The sequence below is a fragment of the Cuculus canorus genome, chromosome 3 (genome assembly GCF_017976375.1).
Source record: "Cuculus canorus isolate bCucCan1 chromosome 3, bCucCan1.pri, whole genome shotgun sequence".
In the NCBI taxonomy this organism is placed as follows: domain Eukaryota; kingdom Metazoa; phylum Chordata; class Aves; order Cuculiformes; family Cuculidae; genus Cuculus; species Cuculus canorus.
Genome location: NC_071403.1, coordinates 87955673 through 87976505, shown reverse-complemented (window position 1 = coordinate 87976505; position 20833 = coordinate 87955673). Strand labels below are relative to the sequence as shown.

General features: G+C 42.1%; 1 protein-coding gene across 1 annotated transcript in view; it reads right to left on the bottom strand.

Moving 5' to 3' along the window:
• HNRNPLL (heterogeneous nuclear ribonucleoprotein L like) overlaps positions 1-12436 on the bottom strand; it is a 28065-nt gene extending 15629 nt beyond the window's left edge. The window contains 5 exon segments of the mRNA XM_054062585.1: positions 3184-3375; positions 3377-3422; positions 4699-4818; positions 12157-12293; positions 12295-12436. Coding sequence (XP_053918560.1) covers positions 3184-3375; positions 3377-3422; positions 4699-4818; positions 12157-12293; positions 12295-12366 — 567 coding nt within the window. The 5' untranslated portion in view covers positions 12367-12436.
• Positions 12437-20833: the final 8397 nt, after the last annotated feature.

The following is a 20833-nucleotide window of genomic DNA, read 5'->3' as shown; positions in this document are numbered from 1 at the left end:
TTGCCAGTAAGTTTATTTTAGAGCAATTATACACCCACACCGAGAATTCTCAAGAGTCAGGCTTGAGAATCTGAACAGACAGGAACTGTGATTTCTTGAAACAACTCACTTGTCAGATCACCTTCAAAGAGCTGAAAGCACATAAGCTTTACTAGACAATTTCATCGCTAAACCTAGCAGGCAAAGGCCCTGGCATCATAGTGAAACACTCTACCACCACCTATTTTTTTCCCTTCCTTTATTTATATCTAAATGAATACTTCCAAAATGCTCATTCCAAGATCTTAGTGCACCTCCTCGGTTTGTTTGTAGACAAGAGGAAGAAGGGGGAAAGGAAATAGGTATAATATTTGTTATTACCTTCTGCAGAACAGCAGAAAGATTGGGAGGCAAAGGGGTGCGGGGCATGCTGCATTTCTTAAAAAGAAAACACACACGGGCACACTCCAAGAAACTAGAAGGAGAGAGTATCTTATTGTTGGCTACATCTGCTGTGGTGTAACTCCTGGCTTACATAAAGTATCATAAGCTTCAATATACCGGCATATTACCACTAAATTAAAAAAACAAACAAAACCAACAAATCAATCAAAAAAACCCCACAACAAACAAACAAAACATGTCCATGGTCAGGGGCCCTGCTCCAAACACTCCAGCTGGTTTTGATTACCAAGCCAATCAAGTGCTTCACAAGCTGTAGTAATGTGGGATACAGACCATATAAAAAAAACCATTAGTATTATATTCATACAAGAATATTATAAAAAAGGAGGTGTAGCAAAAGTATACACATAAATTTGAAACACTTCAATTGCCAAGGCATACCACACCTTTCAGTGCTTACTACAGGCATGTACTGAAGGTGCAGACAGTAAGTGACAACGAAGGCAACAGCAGAAGCATAGCTGACCAGACAGCAATGACTACAGCAGCAGGGGTCACTTTAAGAAGGTCTCCTTGAACAGACAAATCTGTCTTTTCTTGCAAACACATGCCTGACAGTCCACAGATAAGGAAAGCAGGAAACAGAACTTCATAGATCTATATATTAGACCTTAGGCAAAACTTTTTCAAAACACCACCCCCACATAAGAAAGGGGTGGAAAGCAACTAGGACTTGCACACAGTTAACTTGCCCTTCTTGCCCTTCACTGCCATCCCTCTCTAAATAAATTTTGCTAGGAAAGAAGCAGGTCACAGTTGTAATAGAGAAAATTAGCTGCAGCAAAATTTTAAAATATTTAGTGTCTTCCCCAAGATGCCCATGAGCAGACACATTTCTCTGCAAAAAATGTATCTTGTTTTGTAATAAAAGCTCTTAAGAACTACAGGATAACTTACACAGTTACTCAGACTAGCCACTTAAAACTGGTTGCAATTTTTCATATATTTCATCTAACTGTAATTCAAGTTTAGGGAGAGAAAAGTGTTGAAGAGGAAGAGACAGTATTGCCCTTTTTGGGGTTGTGTGTTGGTGTTTTTTTTTTAATAAAGCAGACTTTGCCTGAGGCATGCTTAAGTTAACTGTTTCTTTAAACCCACTGACAAGTGCTAAATTCTTATTTTTCTCAAGAAATTCTTAGCTGCTATGGGTATAATTCTCTTCCCAGTTGCTGTGACTCCATAGACAAACAGCTGGGTGCTGCAGGAAGGAAGAGGTTGGGGACGTATTGTTTGTTTTCAAAAAGGAGCTACTGTGCTAGAGGCTTCATCCTTAGAATTTCCATTAAACTCTCCCAGCCCAGAATGCTTCTGCTACTGGTTTCCTCAAGCATCTACATTCAGCTCTGCTGCTTGAGGGAGCCAAATTCAAAATGCATGAATGAAACAGTTTCCAAAAAACTGTATTATAGTCACATGCAAAGAATACTTTAAATTAAGTCAGTGGAATTGTTCACACAGCTCAAAGCAGGTGTATTTTTAAACGCTGATGAAAAAGCAACTCATACCTTGACATGCTTTTCTATAAAGATATCTGACAAAAAAAGAAAATTCCTCATGCACTAATGAAATGACAGGCATAAACCTACCTATATTCTTAATACTGTGAAGCAAAAAGCCTAATATGGAACTGACCTCTTGAAACAATTTCAGGAATACTAAGTTTTAACCAATTTGCTAACATAATATGCAACAAATTAAACAAACACTTAACACTTGCATTAAGTTGTATGGCTCCACAGAACTCAAACACCAATTGATTCACACCGAATTATACATTTTGCTAAGAACAAGTAACTTAAGCTACTATCACAGTATTGCAAGGCAGGCTTTTCAGATTTTTCCTGACATATTTCTGTGCAATTCAACAGGTACTATAGAATCTATGAAAAATATAAGCATTCAATGCAAGAGAAAACATGTATTCTTAAATGCTAGCAAAAAATACTAAAAATACCATAAACAGATGGCAATAAATTAGGATGCAACTGAATACATGGTATGACTTGAAATACATGGTATGACTTTTCTGTAAGGGTGGTGAGCCACTGGAACAGGTTGCCCAGAGGCTCCCCATCCCTGGAGGCATCTGAGGCCAGAGTGGATGGGGGTTTGAGCACCCTGACCTAGAGGAAGATGTTCCTGCCCATGGCAGGGGGATTGGAACTGGAGGTCTCTTCCAACCCAAACCATTCCATGATTCTATGAAATACTGAAAAATAAAATGCATTAGCCCAAATGAAAGTGAGGAAGAGTCCATTAAACTGGAATTTATCATCAACAAATGAAGGTTTCAACTTTCCACAAAAAGAATACTTAAAAATGAGGCACTGCAATGAAATAAACCTTCTGATTAGAAAAATTATTTGCCTTTTAAACATACCCCACTCAGAGCCCAAAAACTAAATGACATTCCTGATGACGCGGCAACACATTTGGAAATACATCAGAAGCATGTAGTAACTTAAGCTCGTAAAAATCCTGACCACTGATGTCTTCAAAGGTACTGCAAAATATCCATATAATGAGGCTGAACAGCCTCAAAAAAACTGTTTTCCAGAACACGTGTTTTTTATGTGAAGATGGTGCAAAGCTTTGGTAGGCAAGTTTAATTCATAACTCAAATTAACAGTGTTCAATTTTAACAAATAGTACACCATCGAAACAATGTAACAGAGGTTGCTGCCCCCCCCCTTTTCTCATTTTATTAAAAACAGAAAAGGAAAAAAAGAAGAAACATACCACCGTAATTGGGTAGAGAGGATTCTGAATTGACAAGAGGAGAACTTTATTTCCACCAGATGGGTCATCAGTGTTCCCTGGGCGAGTAATCCTCTTACTTGTTGAGTAGTTGAAGAAGGCTTGCTGTCCAGCAATGTATACAGGTTCATCTGCTGCAAACGTGACACATTTCTTTGCACTTTCTATGTTTTCACAACTCTACCAGAGCCTGGCGCTTAAATGGCATCATCATGACGTAGCTGGGGAGAAAGACATTACAGTAAGTTCTCCTATACACTTACACAAAACAACTTCCAAAGTCCTGTAACTGTCACATATGTTTCCTCTAAACTACCCTTAACAAGACACAGAAGGAAGGTAGATCCCTCTGCTCACACTTCCCAAACCCAGTCAACACATTCCTAAAGCACTGCACAAACCAGAAATGCAGCTATAATAATAGAAGTAATAAACAGTTTTCCTGAAAAAAAAGTTTAATGTATAGAAACATTCAAGCAATACAACAAACAATTAATCATTTACTAACTTACTAGAACTACAATATTAAAAAAAAAACTTGCTAAAGCCATTGATGAGGTAAAAGATCAAAGTAAATGCAAATTATAAAACACATTCAAAGCTGATACATTAAACATCTTTACTGTTGCTAAGAAATTTAAAATACTACTTTTGACATAAAGCTACTTTAGAAAATAAACAGAGGTTTTCTTGATAACCAAATTCAGACATAGACAAACTCAAGAAGGTTTGTCAGCTGGCTAAGTTTTTGAAGAGTAAAACTCTCAGGCTAAAATGTACCTATTTGTATTCCTGAATATGCTTGTGCTCACTTTATTTACTTATTTTAAGATACTGGTACAAGTATAATTCAATTATTTGAATATTAAGGCAGTAAAAAATACTACAGTACTATTTACAAAACCTTATTTGATTTCAATACATGCATTTACTTGAAAATAAATGCATGTGTTCAAAAAGCAGCACTCAAAACTCGGAATAAGCTGGCTCTACTCATTCATCATTACTATTTTGCTCACAGATGAGAAATCTTCAGGCTATATGACCTTCGAAGGGGTTGGTTTTTTTTCTGAAGAACTATCTCACTCTGAAGGTCCTACCATATCACAAGAGCTCCTCCCATATGAAAACATAGGAAAAAACATCATCTACTCTGTGGACCAGCCTTATTTTTGGTATATTCACTTATATCAAGACAACCAACCTTTGTGCTCTTCTGCACTTCAGTTAAGCCACACATTGTATTAAGGCCAAGACTAGCTGTGCGACTGAAGCCTGAGAGCAGGCGCTGGGGCACACAGACAGTGCAATTCTGTTTGACCACACTTGCCATTTACAGACACAGAATCTTCACACAGATAGAAAATCTTTATGCTTTACTATTAACTAAGCTCTCAATTTGAAATGGCTATCATCATGTATTCATAGAGGTCCAAGAAACTTTCAAATAATGCTTCCAACTTGTCCAGAGACATGACTTTATGCTGCTTGACATACCAGATGGTTCCAAACTTTTCAAGAGCTTCCACAAGGTCTGCTTCCACAACTGATTCGCACAGGCCTCGGACATGGACAACAGGAGAAACAGAGACTTTGTGATGACTTCCTCCAGCATCCTAGCAACAAAATGAGATTTTAAAATTCAACACAGAACAAGGCATACTGCTATCACCAACTGAAATTAAGTATTTGGCAGACACTACACTGGGTCTAGAAAAGCCATCCAAATGTAAAATCCACGAATACTTCAAATAATTTAACTTTTATTTCCAAACAAATTGCCATGTACAGTTGCTGTAATCTCCTTAAAATAAAATGCTTTGCAGATTTAATTAATGTGTTTCCACAGGCAAGATTGAGGTCTCCCAGCCTATCTGTTAAAAGCATAAAAAAATACTTGGACATGCACAATAGCTAAAATATTTCTGACACTTTTCTTGTTTGTTTATGCCAATATCTGTTGAGGCGGGGAGGGGGGTAGGGAAGAGTATAAAAAGGCGAGAACAAACAAGGGCCATCAGTAAACTGAACCAAAATTGATTATTTTTATAATGCATGCAGAGCTGTCCCCAACAATGGAAGAAAATGCCAGCTCTGTACGATACTTGAAACAAAACCAACCTTCCTTCTAATTCTGAACACTCTTCATACATGTTTTTTACAACTCTCAATTTCTGTACAGATGGGCATCTCTTTTCACCCCAAGGTTGACTACCATTAATAGATTCAGCTGTCATACGTTAGCACAAAGAATCATGAAGATTCTGTGAACATTTTTCAGAGCTACTTCAGGACTTCAGGCAGTCTCCATTTCATGTGACTGACGAATTTCAGTTGAAATCAGCTCATGTTTCCATACAAAGCCTGAAGCAGGGATGAAATTTACATATTCTGAGACATGGGGAAAAAAAAAAAAAAGAATGAAACTATGTAAACCAATAATGAGAGATAACAAAAGATTAGCGAAAATAAAAGCATACTGTAATTACAGCATCCGAATTTCATATGTTTAACAGTAGTGTAAAGCTGATGTATGCAAACCGAGCAGCTCTGTCAACATGTTTGATCTAACAAATCAAGTCTCATTGATTTTTCACTTTTCTGCAAGCAGTATAGCATCTTCCGGAACCAGAGAGAGATTCTCATTTGGAGCACAAAGTCAGCAATTAAGTAACCACAACAATTGCTGCTACTGCTACAGGCAATTCTTCTCTTCCCTATCTGAACAACAGATTCAAGGAAAAAGCACATTCCAGGCAACTACAAATAAGTCTTGTTTAATCTCTGTGTTCCATATACAGACCTCCTAAAACAAATATGTATTTTTTACCAAAACTAGGATTTGACCATTCCATTTGAATAAAAAAACCCAGCACTTCAGACTTAATCAAACAATCTGATGTGTAAGGTTTTTAAGTTTAGCTTACATTTTATTCATTTGCAATATGAAAGCATTTGAAGTGGTAACACATTTCTTTCGAGACAAGCTGTGACAATTGTGGGAAAACACCACTAGTGATATTTTCATAAGATAGCATATATCCTGAATTAATCACCTGAGGTCTACAGAGATAGCAGCGATCAAAGAAGTCACAAAGGTTAATACTTTGAACTGCAAATACTTACGCAATTGCAGAAAGAACAGAACTACACAGAGGTTTTTATTTTTAGCTTATGTTCTTTACCCACATACATGCTTTTTAAAGCCGAAAGAAGCACCTAAGAAAACAATAATTATCATTTTTTCCTACAGAGTCTAATACTCTAAGGTGTTAATAAAGCAGGCATCTTTATTTGCAGTCCACAGAACAATCATAAATTAAATCCATTATTCATTGCCCTGCATGCTTGTTACTATATTAAGATCCCAGATAATGCTAGGGGATCTTTTAGTTTATTTTCTTTAATGCATTCAAGAAATCTCACCTAAAAATATCTGTCTAATAAGATGGCAAATACAAGCAATTATTTTCTTGCTGAAGCAGACTGACTATGAAGAGCTACATTACTGAATAAGCACCCCCACACAGCAAGTTAAGCATTTCAGAGAGTGGATCATAACAGAATGGTATTTCTGTCTCCCTCCCCAGTCAAATCTTCCAATTTCTTCATGTTCCTTTGTCACACATACCCCTTTGAATTTTTATTTATTAGCAGTCAAATTAAGCTTGCCTACTGAAGATATATATCCTTCTAACAGTATAAACTCACTCAAAAGTTAAGACTTCTATACTTGCATCTTCAAATCCATTATACATGAGTTATATGCACACATTCAGGTCTCCGCATTCCTGCAACTAGATTTATTCTCAGAACCATGAGCAAAATAAATTTTAGCTTTCTTTTGTAGTTAAAGCAACACTTGGCTTTCCAAGCCAAATTTCCATCTCCCATAACATCACACAGAAAGCATCCTTTAGTAGGGTGTTGTATAGTAGGAGATTAGCACGAATCAATTCCTAACACCGCTGCTGTTGTAGCAACTTGCACAGCAGCTCAAGAAGCACAGAATAAACAATAAATCTAAAAAAACAAAACAGCCCCAAGAAACAGTGAAATCTCAGTCACTTGCCATGAAATTAAGGACTTATCTATACAAACAAAACCACCAAGGTTATAAATGACCAAATCGGAGGGTCTCTGCTCTACCCAAAATGGTTTCTAACCAGCAGCAGTAAACAGCAGCACAAGAACTTAGTGTGAGTCCTGAGCCAAGAAACTGTTAACTAACATTCATAGCACATTTGGTGAAAGACATGAACATGTGCCACAGGCATATGTTTGAGTGCAAAAAAAGTCTTCACAAGGGGCGGACATGCATATTATCATCAAACACGTTTTGCAGCTACCAAGCTGCAGTTCCACGCAAATCCAGAATGATCCCCGAATTTCTTCTAAAAGAAGGAAGGAGAAAACGAAACCACTAGACCACATGAAAAAATCAAAAGTGGCTGCAAGTGTTAAAGCATCACCACAGCTAACGTATACAACACATCAAAACCACTGCCATAATTTCTTCACAGAGATTAAAAATACACAGCCACTATGAAAACACATGCTACAGTTGTCACACAGACAAGGTTACATCAAAGCTCCTGCTCACATACAGATTAATTGCCAGCAGTATTTCTCTGCTTACAAAGGAGCCTTTCAGTAACTCCAATTGCCACAGCAGCACAAAAGCCCTATGCAAAACCCCAACGTGACACTTGCACTCCACCAAAGCCAGAAGAACAGACCTACCCAACACTACTGCTCTATCTATTCATATATACAGCTTACAGATTTTGAAAACTCAATAGCAGTTTCTTGAAGATCATTAGCTGGACAGAAAATGCAATTATTAAATAGATTAAATGCAATTATTAAACAGATTTCCTTTCTAGGGACTCAAGATGAGTAACAAGGGCAGAGAAGGCATCCCTCAAGAAACAAGCTAGGAACATAAAATGCTTAACATTGAAACTGAGCTTCTGTATACAGCTGAGGGACAAGGTAAGTGTTGACATAATCAAGCAGGTGAAGCACAAAAAAGTTACTTCATACACCCAAGACTGCAATGGAAGCAGCTTAAAAGAAGTCCTGTAGCATTTTAACACCTATTCTTTGGTGGACTGCATAAGCCCTAGACAACATTTAAAGTACATTACTGGCTTCTTGCTAACAAATTATAATTTGCCATTCAGAAAGAAGAAAGTCATCACGGGCTCTAGAATGATGTCTCTCTTGCTCATCATTTCCAGATTAGAGGAATTTTTCACCAACTGTTTCAAACATGAATGTGTCCTTTATGCTTTCACCAGACACTTTCCCATCACAGTTCTATCAGTTCGTATTACCTTTTCGGACCATCTGCTCCTTTACCATTTCACTGCTTATCTCCTCCATCTCTCTTTTTCTCCTTAAGGCAAAAGGATTGCCATCCTCCTTCAAATTCTCTTCCCCAAGTACCTAATTATACTGCTATTTTATTTCTCACCATTCAGATTATCTTATTCGCTCTCAACTTTCTCAACCCTCCACTTCTCTCCTAAGTGCTTTTTTAAGTATGACAGAACTGGAGAGAAAGCCCAAAAAGTTGCTTATTAAGTATGTAAGTGCCCAAAACTTCATTAATGCCTAACTATGGACTGATTTGTATCCAACTGCCTTAGACGACGTCAAGGATAGCTTAAAATTACCACACTACCAAGGCAAGATGAAGCTACACAACACACTCCCCAATAATCTCACCTCTGCCTGATAATGATAGCCTGATGAGAAAAAGGCTTTTATAACACAGATATCCAGCATTTTGTACACACTCTTCAACAGCCAGTTGTACTACATGATGACGGCACTACTTAAAGCTATTTGCCTCATCATACATCATCCCTGCTGATCCCACTGGCCTGATTTGAGCATTCTTTCTCTTTCCTATAAAGGTACAGGAGATGCCTTCTCCCTGTGCTACCTGGAATTCCTGTAGCTCTGCAGTGACAACAGTATTTCCAGTACGCAGCGAAGTAAGACAGTGTCTTACCAACCAAGCAAACAAGACAAAGTTAAGGTCCATGGCAGTAGAAGAGTATACCAGTTTTGCGTATCCTGAAATTTTTGTTGTTGGTGGTTGGTTGGGGGCTGGGCCTTGCAGGAGAAGGAGTTAAGGTTAATCACATCCTGCTTTCTGGAAGGTTACTTGGCAGCTGGGTTTCATTCTGGATGTGAAAGTTTGGGTATTGTTTCTCTTATTTAATGCATACCTCTTCCTAGCACTGTATCTTTTCAATGATCACAGCTGCTACAGATAGGAATATCTGTACTCTGGCCCCTTCTGCTAATTCTGAATCTGCACTGGAGTGGTCAGGCAGTTGTAGGTCCTTTCCACCTAAAATACTCCATTCTATTATATTTTCCTCTCTGCTCAGCACAATCTGAATATCCCTTTAAAAAACAAAATACCGTAAAACAATACTCCCCCAACACACAGCATCATCAGGAGATGCAACCTGAGATGCTGCAAGAAGAACTAGCCTGAAGGCAACGGTTTCCTTTTTTTGATAGAAGACAAAGGAGGGACGAATGATTTACCACTTAATCCATAGCTGATTGCTAGGATGTAGTTTAACTTAATAAATGGATATATGAACAAGTTGCTGCAAAATAGGTCAAGATCTGAACTACTTGCCATCTAGCTACTGTTACCACAACTGCCTGTGACAGATACCAAGCAGCCAAGTCGTGAGTGAGCAGCTTTTCCATTTAGAACAGAGTAAGAATACCCGCACATAGTAAGTTACAGCAGAAAGCTGAGAAGCTGCAAGTTCATATCCCCATCTTACCTTGCGGAAGTTTGTAGCCATATTTCATTATTTAGACACCACATCTCACTTCCCCAACTGTGAGAACAAGGATAATATATCTTCCTTACCTCACAGAACTAATTAAGAACAGGGTACGTCAGAGACAGTGAGGCAGGTGGATTGCTACAGAAAACACAAGTTTTAAAAATGATTCAATATAACTGACATTTAAGGCAAGGAAAGGGGATGCCCTCCAAAACACCCTCAAATGCAGCTTTTGATCCATATTCCCTAGTGTCCTGACCTCTGCTACACCACAATTCTGACTCCTCTGCCAAGGCTTCACCGCCACTCAGTGTTGCCTCTGTAAAAGTTATTCCTTCAAATCATACTCTCCCCCACAGAAACATTTCTACAAGACTGCTTCCTACTCCTCCCCCAGTCAACATTCCAGTCGGCTTCCCGCTCTCCATGCTCTCAGCCTTGAGATGACAGATTAGGAGAGAGTACACCTCTGGCTGAGGACTGTCCTGCAAGAGTGGGGAAACAGCAAAAGAAAAGTAAAATAATCTTTGGTTTTCCCTATCTGGTATCTCACATATAGACTTCTAGGCATCCATGTGAAAAAAAAAAAAAAAAAACCTTTAGAGGCAATGAAGGACTTACTCGAAACAATCCCAGAGGGCATGGGAAAATGCCATAATAATCAACATAGCCTGCAGGAAGAACCCACAACAAACTTGCTAGCAGGGTCCTACCACAAAATAACTTTTAAACAAAGAGAGCACATAATCTATATGACCATTCCAGTCACCAATATTCAGGGACGCAATTTAGGAAAAAGAAAAAAAAAAAAAAAGAGAGAAAATTAATCAACAAGGCTACCAGACTTTTACTACTCTTTTTACCCCAGTCACCCATTTCCCTTTTCTCCTTCTAAATTCCCACTCCCGATAGCTCCTCCTACTTCATCTTCAGTTATTCTTTTCTGCTCTCTTCTGACAATAAATCATCAGAGCCAGTGACCAAACACTTCCTTGAGACACACCACAACTGACACAACAAGCTGCCTAAAAACCTTGACGTTCTCCACTTGCTGCACATTTGTTTTGCCTCTTTACTCCCTAGACCAGGCCATTTGTGAAATGCAAGTGTAAAGCCACAGACATACTCCATGCCCCTGTTACCTAAAGGGGCAGGATGGTGTGTCCTACCCTGAGGTCAACACCAAGACAATCAGAGCCAGAATGAAGGAAAAAGAGGGCAAAGAACTAGCTGATTTCATAAAATGCTGCAGAAAAGAGGAAAGGGCAGGAGTAGTATCCTATTCCTACTTCAAACACTGTGTGACGTCCAGCCCTCCTACATGACAAAATTTCAAGATAACTTAAGTCAGCATATGGACCATTCAGAACTGGCCTTTCAGACAGAGCACGTTGCTAAGCCTTGACCGGCTCAGAGACGATATTCTGCCACAAGAAACCACAGAACTAAAATAGTTCTCTCCAAGGATGTATCTTTGTTTCTGCTTATTGGGGAGTTCGTGTGCTAATTTAAGCAGGTACCCTTTCCACCAAGAGGTTTAACTGATGGAGAGATGGAAACAGCAAATGTGGTCTCATTGATTCATCCCGGCGCTAGGTAAATTAATTTTAGCAAATCATGAAATAATGAATGCCTGCATTAAACGAACTTTTTCCAGTAAGAAACAGAAAAAGCCACAACAAGAAAAAAGGTTACAATTAGCTCGCTAAGAAAACAGCAGACGCCTAAAGAACAGTCGGTTCCAAGGCCCGGGACAAGGGCTCTCCCAAACGGTGCGCACCGATTCATGACGAATATGGTGTCCGCGGGGAAGCGCCCGGCGAGGCGGCGTGAGGCACAGGGCGGCGGAGAGAATCGCGACCGGATTCGGGGGAGGATGTTTACGAGTAGCCCCGTCGCCGGGCGCTGCCGGGCACAAAGGTACCGGCACAGGGCGCCTTCCCGGCTGCGCTGCGTTTCATTGGAACACTCCCCCGCCCCCACGGGACCGGCACGGACAGGATCCAGGCCCCGTGGACACGGCGCCGGAGGAGCGCTCCGGCCCGGGACCGGCGGCCCCGCTCTCACCGCACCGTCCTCACCCTTCCCCCTTCCCCTCCCCAGCGCGGGACCCTGACTCCGCTCACCCCCCCCCGCGAAGCCCCCTCCGCGCGGCGCAGGCGCCTTCTCCCGACGGGTCTCGCTCTCCTCCGCGCCGCTGTACTCGATTTCGCCTTCCTCGGCTGCGGCGGCGACGCTGGGCTTCAGCCGCTTGGCCTGGGTCTCGTCGTGCGCCGTCCTCCTCTTCCTCCTCCTCCTCCTCCTCCTCGTACCGCTCTCCGGAAGACGGCGACGACATGGCCGCGGGAAGGGCGGAGAGCGGGCGGAGAAAGCGACCGCCGATCGCGGCGTCGAAGGCCGAAGGATACTCTGTGCTCTGCGCACCCCGCCCCCCGATGGCGGCCGCGATTGGCCGGGTGGGGGCGGGGCCGCGCCGCGATTGGCCGGGGCTGGAGGGGGCCGCGCCGCGATTGTCCAGCGGCCCCGCCCGACGGACACGTCCTGAGGTGCGATTGGCAGCCCGAGCGAGCTGTGCCGCGCGCCGCCCCGCCCCGTCCCCTCGGGGGCCGAGCGCGTGCAGAGGGGCGGGCCGCGCCTGGCCCCCCCCAGACCCGGCCCGGTGGCGGCGCCCCTTCCTTTACTGTCGCCTTTGTCTTCCGCCGCGGGTAGCGGCCCCGGTGGGCGGGGGAAGGGGGACAGAGGGGGACGCTGCGGGACGCTCGTGGGGCAGCCCCGCAAAATCCAGCCCCCCAGGTAGCCAAGCACCGAGCCCCTAGGGAGCCCACTCTTCCAGCCTGTCTAGGTCTCTCCATATGATAGCCTTCCTTTCTCATGCGAACCACCTCGCCACCCAGTTTAGTATCATCAGCCAACTTGGAGAAGTATTTCAATCTCCTCATCTGCTCATTTGTGAAGATGAACAGCGTGGGGCCCAGTGTCAGTCCCGAGGAACCCCACCTGTGCCGGCTAAGAGCCGAGTAAAGTGTGCCTCTGAGTGCAACCTGTTAGCCAATTTTCTACCTATCTTGCAGACCACCTATCTAATCTGTATCTTGCCAGTTTGCTCATGAGAAGGCTTGCTCATGGATGAACTGCAGCAAGGAAGACACTCGATGTTATGGTGGTTTATAGGGACTGTTCAGCTGAGTTAGTTTCTATTAGCCATGGCTGCTAAACTGAAGTGGACTATGAACCCTGCTGAAAATACGCCAGTGGAGAATGGGTATAGGATTGTGATATTAATTGCTTTTTCACTTGTAATCATGTATTTTTGAGCAGCCTAATAAGAGAGAGTGAAGTGCAGAAGACAACCGAAATAAATGTTATTCTTTTCTTCTTGTTTGGATGGGGCGCAAAAAACCAACCCCCCGCACTTGTGTCAAACAAAACATGTTGTTTGACCTGAAGTAGTACTTGTAAGCTAGAAAAGAAAGCAAAAAGGTTTGTTGTTTACACATTTGCTGTTATCCTGAATCCCAGTAGTAAAGGCGTTCCTCCAAGAACTGGGAGGAGGTTCAGTTTCCTATTCTGCTTCCCATGATTTGAGCCTGCATCTCTAACCGTCTTATTTACAAACACACCGAACTTGATTTAGCTTAACTTGCTGTGTTTCTCACCTTCTGGTTTTCTCTTTCATCTGTTTCTTATTTTACATTTTTCTTTCAGTATTTCTTATACTAATTTTCATTTTTAACAAAAAATCATTGTAACTTCAAGAGCACACAATCCATAGGGCTGAAGTGGTGCATACATCTGTTGTACGTTCAAATAGTCAATGAGAACTGTGCCATCTGTGAACATTAAACTTACTTTTCTTGGGATTTGACTTATTTCTAAAAATACTACTATATGGTCATAAATTCATATTCGTCACATGAATTTTCTAATAAACTAGTTTTACGTACTAGAGCTCTGGAATTTTAGCAAGCATTTATACCATACCATTGCAAAAAATAACAGCCTGAGAAATCACAGAACATACCAGAGCTATAGTCAGAAAATGGCATTGAAATACTACAATAATTAGAATTTCTGCAATAATTGAACTTTCTCTTCCCCCAGTTTTTATTTTTAAATTTCTCACACTTTCTGAAAATTGAGGAAATTAATTACTGTTTGACCAAATTCATTATTTACTGAGTTTTGCAAGAAACAAGTTTCAGCATGCTTCTGTACAGCATATGGACTCCAATGTCACTTGGTAGCAGACCTTGCTTTCCTTACTTAATTGCAGTATTTAATTATTCCTCAGCAGAGATTTAGATATTTTTCATATTTAAGTTGTGACATTGAGGCTTCTGCACTAAGCTAGTGTGGGCAGCACAGAGCAGTCATTCTTTCTGTCTGTGCATTGTGCATATGAAAGGAGGGAGGGAATATGGAAATACCTCCCAATTATGTAAGTTTTGAACACTGAGCAACAGACTCAGCAGAAGGGTTTCACTGTTATGTTGCTTGTCAGACCTGCTTCTGTATAAAAGAGAGAGAGAGATGAAAGGTGCTAATACTGCCTAAAATAGTTCTTTTCATACAATTTTTATTACTTGGAGCTGATAAACAGAAGTCATCGGTTTCAGTCCACTACCATCCAATAAGAACAGCAATTAGTGTTATTTGCTTACCACCCCGCAGGCAAAAAAACAATGACATGAAGAAAAATCCCCAGGCACAGTAGAAATTTAAACCACCTAATTATGCACATAGTATTGGAAGTACATTGTTGTTACCAGTACAATTTTCTGTCCTTTTCCTGCCTTGTGTTTCTAACATCTTTCACTGTAATTTACACTATATTAATTAAGCTGTTATCTTAGCATAACAAGGAATGTTCTTACCATGCTAAAATATCACACTCCAGTGCCAAGATCAGTGTATTTAGATACCTTGACAGTGCAAGTGACAGCTAGAATAAATATGGGAAAATGTTTAGTTCGATTGGCCGTCTAAGGGAAAAAATAATTAACACAGAGTTGATCACGTAATGACATTCATAGTGGGATGTTACAAGAAGGCGAGAACTAAAACTGGTTCTGGATATGACTTTCTAATGTAAGGTGAAATTAGTCCTTAAGCCATCACACATACTATTGCGAGGTGTGTTAGGGGTGGTAGCACACTGAAACGCGATCTACCTTTTTTGGTTGAGTCAACAAGGAGGTGACATAAAAATGGGTCAGACCAAAGGTACCAAAGCATCCTTGCACTGCAGACCTGCCAGCAGTGAGCACATATAGCAACGCATAAAAAATGGGATGCATGGAGGTAAAACCTTTCCAGGTATACTTTCCAGTTTCAGTGGTCAGCAGTTTAAGGATCTTTTGAGTCTGAAGCCCGCTTCCATATCCTTTCTGTTTAACAGCCTTATGCTGGCTTTTAGGTCTCGGCTTACTCTCCTCCCTTCCCGCACTTATAGCTTCTCTCTTCCATAAATGTTTGTCCTATAGCGATCCTTTGTTTGATGATGTGATGTCATTAGGTCTTGCCCCCATGTTTTCACATACACAATTGATGGAAGTCCTAATGCCAGGGACTTCCTGGCATCTTGAGTAAGAAATCATAAGCAGACAGGCGAGCTTGTGGGGAAAAATGTGAGCCCTTTTCCCAACAAACTGCCATGAGGGCTGTTAGCCACAGTTCCTCCCTTCTAGCATGTTGTGTTCTGCTGTGGACACAAGCAGGTTGCAGCTGAGGGCACGCAAACTGCAGAAGCCTCAGTCAAGACTGAAATCAAGAAAACGTCTTGGCTTATGGCCCTCCCCTTCAAACAGTGCTGTTTAGTGTGACTTTCCACATTAATCATTTTCACTCACCCCTTTTTACTGGAAACTCAGGAGCGTGCTGACAGTGGAACCACAAAACTACATGCAACAGGTAGCATGGAGTTTGAATATGAAGTCTGGCTTGTAGCAATTGTGAAGGATAGTTACATTGATGTTCATTATGTCTACATCTGAGGCATGAATGTGCAGGGGGTTTGTTCCTTTTTTTACAAGACTTCTGAACGCCAAAACCCAGAAGTAATGAGCATGCAATACACTAGTTATTGTCAGAGAAATTATGATTGCTTAGCATGTTTGAAAGGAGTCTTGAATACCTAAATTGGTGTGCGACTTGGGTTGATAAACTGTTGTGGTAGAGGTCAGATCCACTCACCCGTAAGACCTTAAAGATCATTACCTTACATAGCAGACATTGCCAAGCCTTGCATAATAGTGCACTTTCAAAAGGAATCACAAATATTGTGATATTGTTGGTTCTTAAGCATTCAGCCTCCAAGTGGCTCAAGTTTAATTCTCTAAGTAAACTCTGTCTAGTCAGTACTTCTGAAAGAGCGATTTTAATTCCTTTCATTGCAACTGAAAAAACACATGATTTCTTAAGTGCTCCCGTACCAGGAGCAACCAACTGTATTCAGTTATGTACACAATCTGTAAAATCTCACAAGCCAATACTCCGGTTTTCTTTTGGATGTTGTGACAAAGTTTTGAAGTGCTTGAGTTGATAACCATTGCTCTGTATACAGAGAGTCAGAGCACAGAAACACGCACACAAGCATGAGTTTTGAAAGTGATGACATACTTTCTTTCTCCTCAGACCCATATAATACTGGGCAAGTCACTTAAATCAGGTGCTTACAGCCCCTCACCATTTTTTCCTCATGTTCTTACGCCTGAGCTGACAACCTCAGAGTCGTTTTCAGAAACTGAGTGCAAATAAAACTGACATTACTGTCAAATCAGCCTTGAACATTTTAAAATGGTCTCTTGAAAGTATTAAGAATACATCTGGCAAAACCAGGCTCCATCTCAGTCCTCTATCTCTGCAGCAGACTACAGCATTCTGCTCACCTCATGTAGCAGTGATGCACTTCCTATGGTAGTGAAAAGTGCCTCAGAAGAAAACAAGTCGTGCTTTTACAGCAGAAGAGCTGAGGAGCACGCTGTGAGCACATCCTGGGCTCTCTGCATGAGTGGGAGAAAAGCAAAGACAGCCTGTCCGGTGCACCAAGTGAGACTTGAGCCCCGTGAGTAAATTAATTGATGGCTGTAAGCCCTTAGTACAACAAGTTAGGCATCAGGGACCAAAATCAGCTTGCATTTGAAACTTTCATCTTGGCAATTTTCCATTATGTATGGTTTTTTGCTGGGATGCTTAATTCTTTTTCTTTGTAATTTACAGCACGGTGTTTTCCTCTGTTAAAGGACAAAAAGGAAATCTCAGGGTTCATCTGTGGTATTTTCCGACCTATGTGCAGCAGAGTACACAGCAGACCAGAGCCACTACAACTGCTTGTGCTAGTGCAGCCACAACAGAGAGAAAATCCCAGTGTCTTGCTGTTACCCAGGTATGGCACCCCAGGGACATGGGTAGTGGTGGTTGGTTTTTCACTTTCATCGTTGTTTTGGTTATCAGCATCATTTCTGGATGGACAGTGTAGCATATCTGTCTAGTCAGAACTTCCTCTCTCTGGTTTAGATCACCTTTCTCTGCATAAATACTAGACACCATTTGTTTCTCAAGACATTTGCAATGCATTTTCACATCCCCCATCCCGGGCTGTGTTTTGCTGTAGTACAAATAACTAGCAGTTCTGAATTTTTGTACTTTTGCCGGCGAGTTGCTGATTCTATCAGTAAGCCCAGAAGAGGTGGACAACACCGGTGCCATACAGATGTGCCACACAGAGGTGCTGCATTCACACCTCAAAGCAGCCATCCCAGACCTCTCTTGGCAAGTAGAGCTATCTCATCTCATCTCTCCAGAGCTCTGGCGTAGATGAACATGAGCAGCAGAGCATTGGTTGTCTTGCTGTCCTTGAAAACTACCTTTTGCCATGCCTAAAGTGAGTTCTGCGGTTGCTACATACATTCTCTGGTTCCATTAAATCATGGACTTCACTGTGTACCCACAACTGATCCATGTTCACATTGGCTGTGCACATGTTCATAGCAAAACACTCTGAGAAAAACTCAGGAAAAGGGGACACAGAATCATGAGGTGGGTAAAGCCCGACTTTGCTTCTTTCTTTGGCCTTAAATATTCTGTCTGAAGGATGCCCGTTCAATTTTGTGGCACCAGCAACGAATAGTGGAGGTGGTGTAGCAGCAGACCTCCCAAAGGACGGAGTTGGGTATAGGCTGAGGGCGTCGTCTGTGGCACCAGGTTCAATGGAGGGGAGGTGCAGGAGTTAAGCACGCTCTCCCTCACCTGATTGAGCTCAAGGTCCAGAGCTGGCTGCAACACAGGGAGGTGATGCAGCGCGGCACTCTCACTCCCATGCTCTCTCTCACCCATTCACTTTGATTGGACCAGCCTGGACCACACGGCCTGGAAGAAGCTGCTGCTGTAAACACGTGTTCCCAGGAACTGCCACTGGCCCGTGGATGCAGGATCTTTCCTTTTCCCTTCTCTCTCTTTCTCTCTGTCTCCCTCCCGTTACCTTATGGTGTGCTTGCTGGATTGGATCCGAGTGACCATGGCTGCTTTCAGGGGTCAGATTGTGCTCTGAACAGGGTGGGATTTGTTCCTGTAACTTTGGGAAGTTGCACCCCTATGTCTTGGCTGTGCACCCAAGTATTTTGGTCTATTTATGTTTGCCAAAGCCAGAATAAATATTGCTTTTGATTTCTACCCTGAGAGTGACCTTGTTGGCCTCCAGATTGCCGCACGGGTAAACGAACCCCTCCCTGTCAGGCCTGGACATGAGCGTGTGGCTTGTGGGTCCAGGGCATGACAAGGAATAAGCAGGACACTGGGATTTTCTAGTGTGCAGAGAGAAGCGAGGGCTGATGGACATGATCTGCCACGTTCTCAGCTCATAGCAGAATTGCCAAGCCTTGCATAATAGTGCACTTTCAAAAGGATCACAAATATTGTGATATTTGTTGGTTCTTAAAGCATCAGCCTCCAAGTGGCTCCAAGTTTAATTATGATTTTAAGTCCTCATGACAGCTGCAGATTTTCTGTTCAGATTCACTCACACCTGAGTCCATTTGGGTTAAAGAAATAAATGTTGTTACTCAGCTAAAACTGCAGGTGTTGGCCACAGTGAATCAAAACGATATGTCTGAAAGAGAGCTCATAATCTATAGAATCAGGTAATAGATTGGACTGATTGTGAAATTTTATATTTTATGGCTTTCGATTTACTTTTTTTTTGTTCTGTAAAGCTTCTTACCAGAGAAATAATTTTTGCCTCTTGCATTTAGGATTTTGCAACTTAAATATTGTTCCTACTGGAGTGCCTCAGCGACAATTTTAAGATTTTTGGTACACCACAATCCACCAAGGCTGAAAATGCAGCCAAATTTTCTGATACAATAGGAAATTCTCAGATAAAATAAAAAAAAAGAAACATCACAACAATGCAGGACACTTAAAACTTCTTAGACCTGAAGCCTGCACAATTGGACTGTTGTGAATTAAAAATGTGTCACTCTAATCCTAAAAAAAAAATAAATACAGAAATAAAAAGCCATGAGTCCCTGCAGTGAAGCATTCCTAGATTTCCAGTATAATTTTTTTCAGGAATTTTAGTGACAAAGTCTCTCATCCTGTCTCACCCTGAGGTTTCCATGATCTTTAGGCATTATTCTTGGAGGCACTAAACAAGTAATCTTGGCCACCTCCAGCTGCAAGGGGGAGAGGGCCAGGGCACACCAAGCCCATGAGATGGCACAAGGTGCCTGCTGTGGGCTGGAGGGGCAAGTGGGTAGGCTGAGCCCCCTGCCCAGTGTGCATAGCCTCTCCGTGCCTCCCCGGGGCACCAGAGTGTGTGGGCAAGTGCAGAGGCCATGGTTTGGTCGTTGGAGGAGCCCTGGATGCTGCAAGGGCAGCATCACTCTTGGCTTTCCAGGGCTATCCCTCTGTAAAATTCGCCTGACTGTATTTGTCCCAGTGTTGTTAGTTACAGGCCTTATAGTGAAACATGCAGGGATGCCAAAGGGACCTTTATCCAGCATTGTCCGTGGAGAAAGGGGATGCTCATGTAACTGCCTGCTTGGCTGCTTTAACTCTGTTGGTAAAGCATTACACTTCAGCAGCAAAGCTGTGTAGGCACAAAACCTGTGTGCATGCTATCCCCTACGTTGGAAGGGGATCTGCACATCTACCTGTATGAAACAAGTTCTTACCACTCGCTGTCTGCAAACCAAGCACAACACTATCAAGTCTGAAGGCCCAGTTTTGTCCTGTGGTTTTCTCAAACACCCTCCCTTCCTGCATCTTTGCTTGCTGCTGTTACTCAGACAGGAACTCTTTGTGTTTGCAGCCTTTAGCAGATGATGCAATTCTTTTATCTCCCTTTGGCATCTCCCTGCTAGTTGCCAGCTATGTACACATCTGAGAGTAAAGTTTTTAGGACAGCACTGAGAGGCAAAATGCTTACTGCATGAGTTTTCTCTCTCTCTTTTCATCCTAGCTCCTCCTGCCCCTTCTCTGAGGTCTTTTTTATATTCTACTCCCTTTGCTAGTCTCTGTCTGCAAACCCAAACTGGTACTTGTTAGTGGTGCTGGGATCCTATGTAGGTCAACCCTGTGAGTCATAAGTCAGAGTTCTGGTGGCCACGCAGATGCTTCTTGATGCAGGAGAGAGATAAGTCTGATGACTTCTTGCGCCTCTTGCCCCTAGCTCTTCTTTTGCTTCCTAGGCAGATACCAGAGGTGCCACACTGTGCCAGCCCAGCTACCTGCAAACTGCACATAAATCTGGTCAGGCTAGAAGCCCAAAACAACTTACAGATCTTCCCATTTAGTGCCTCCTTGAT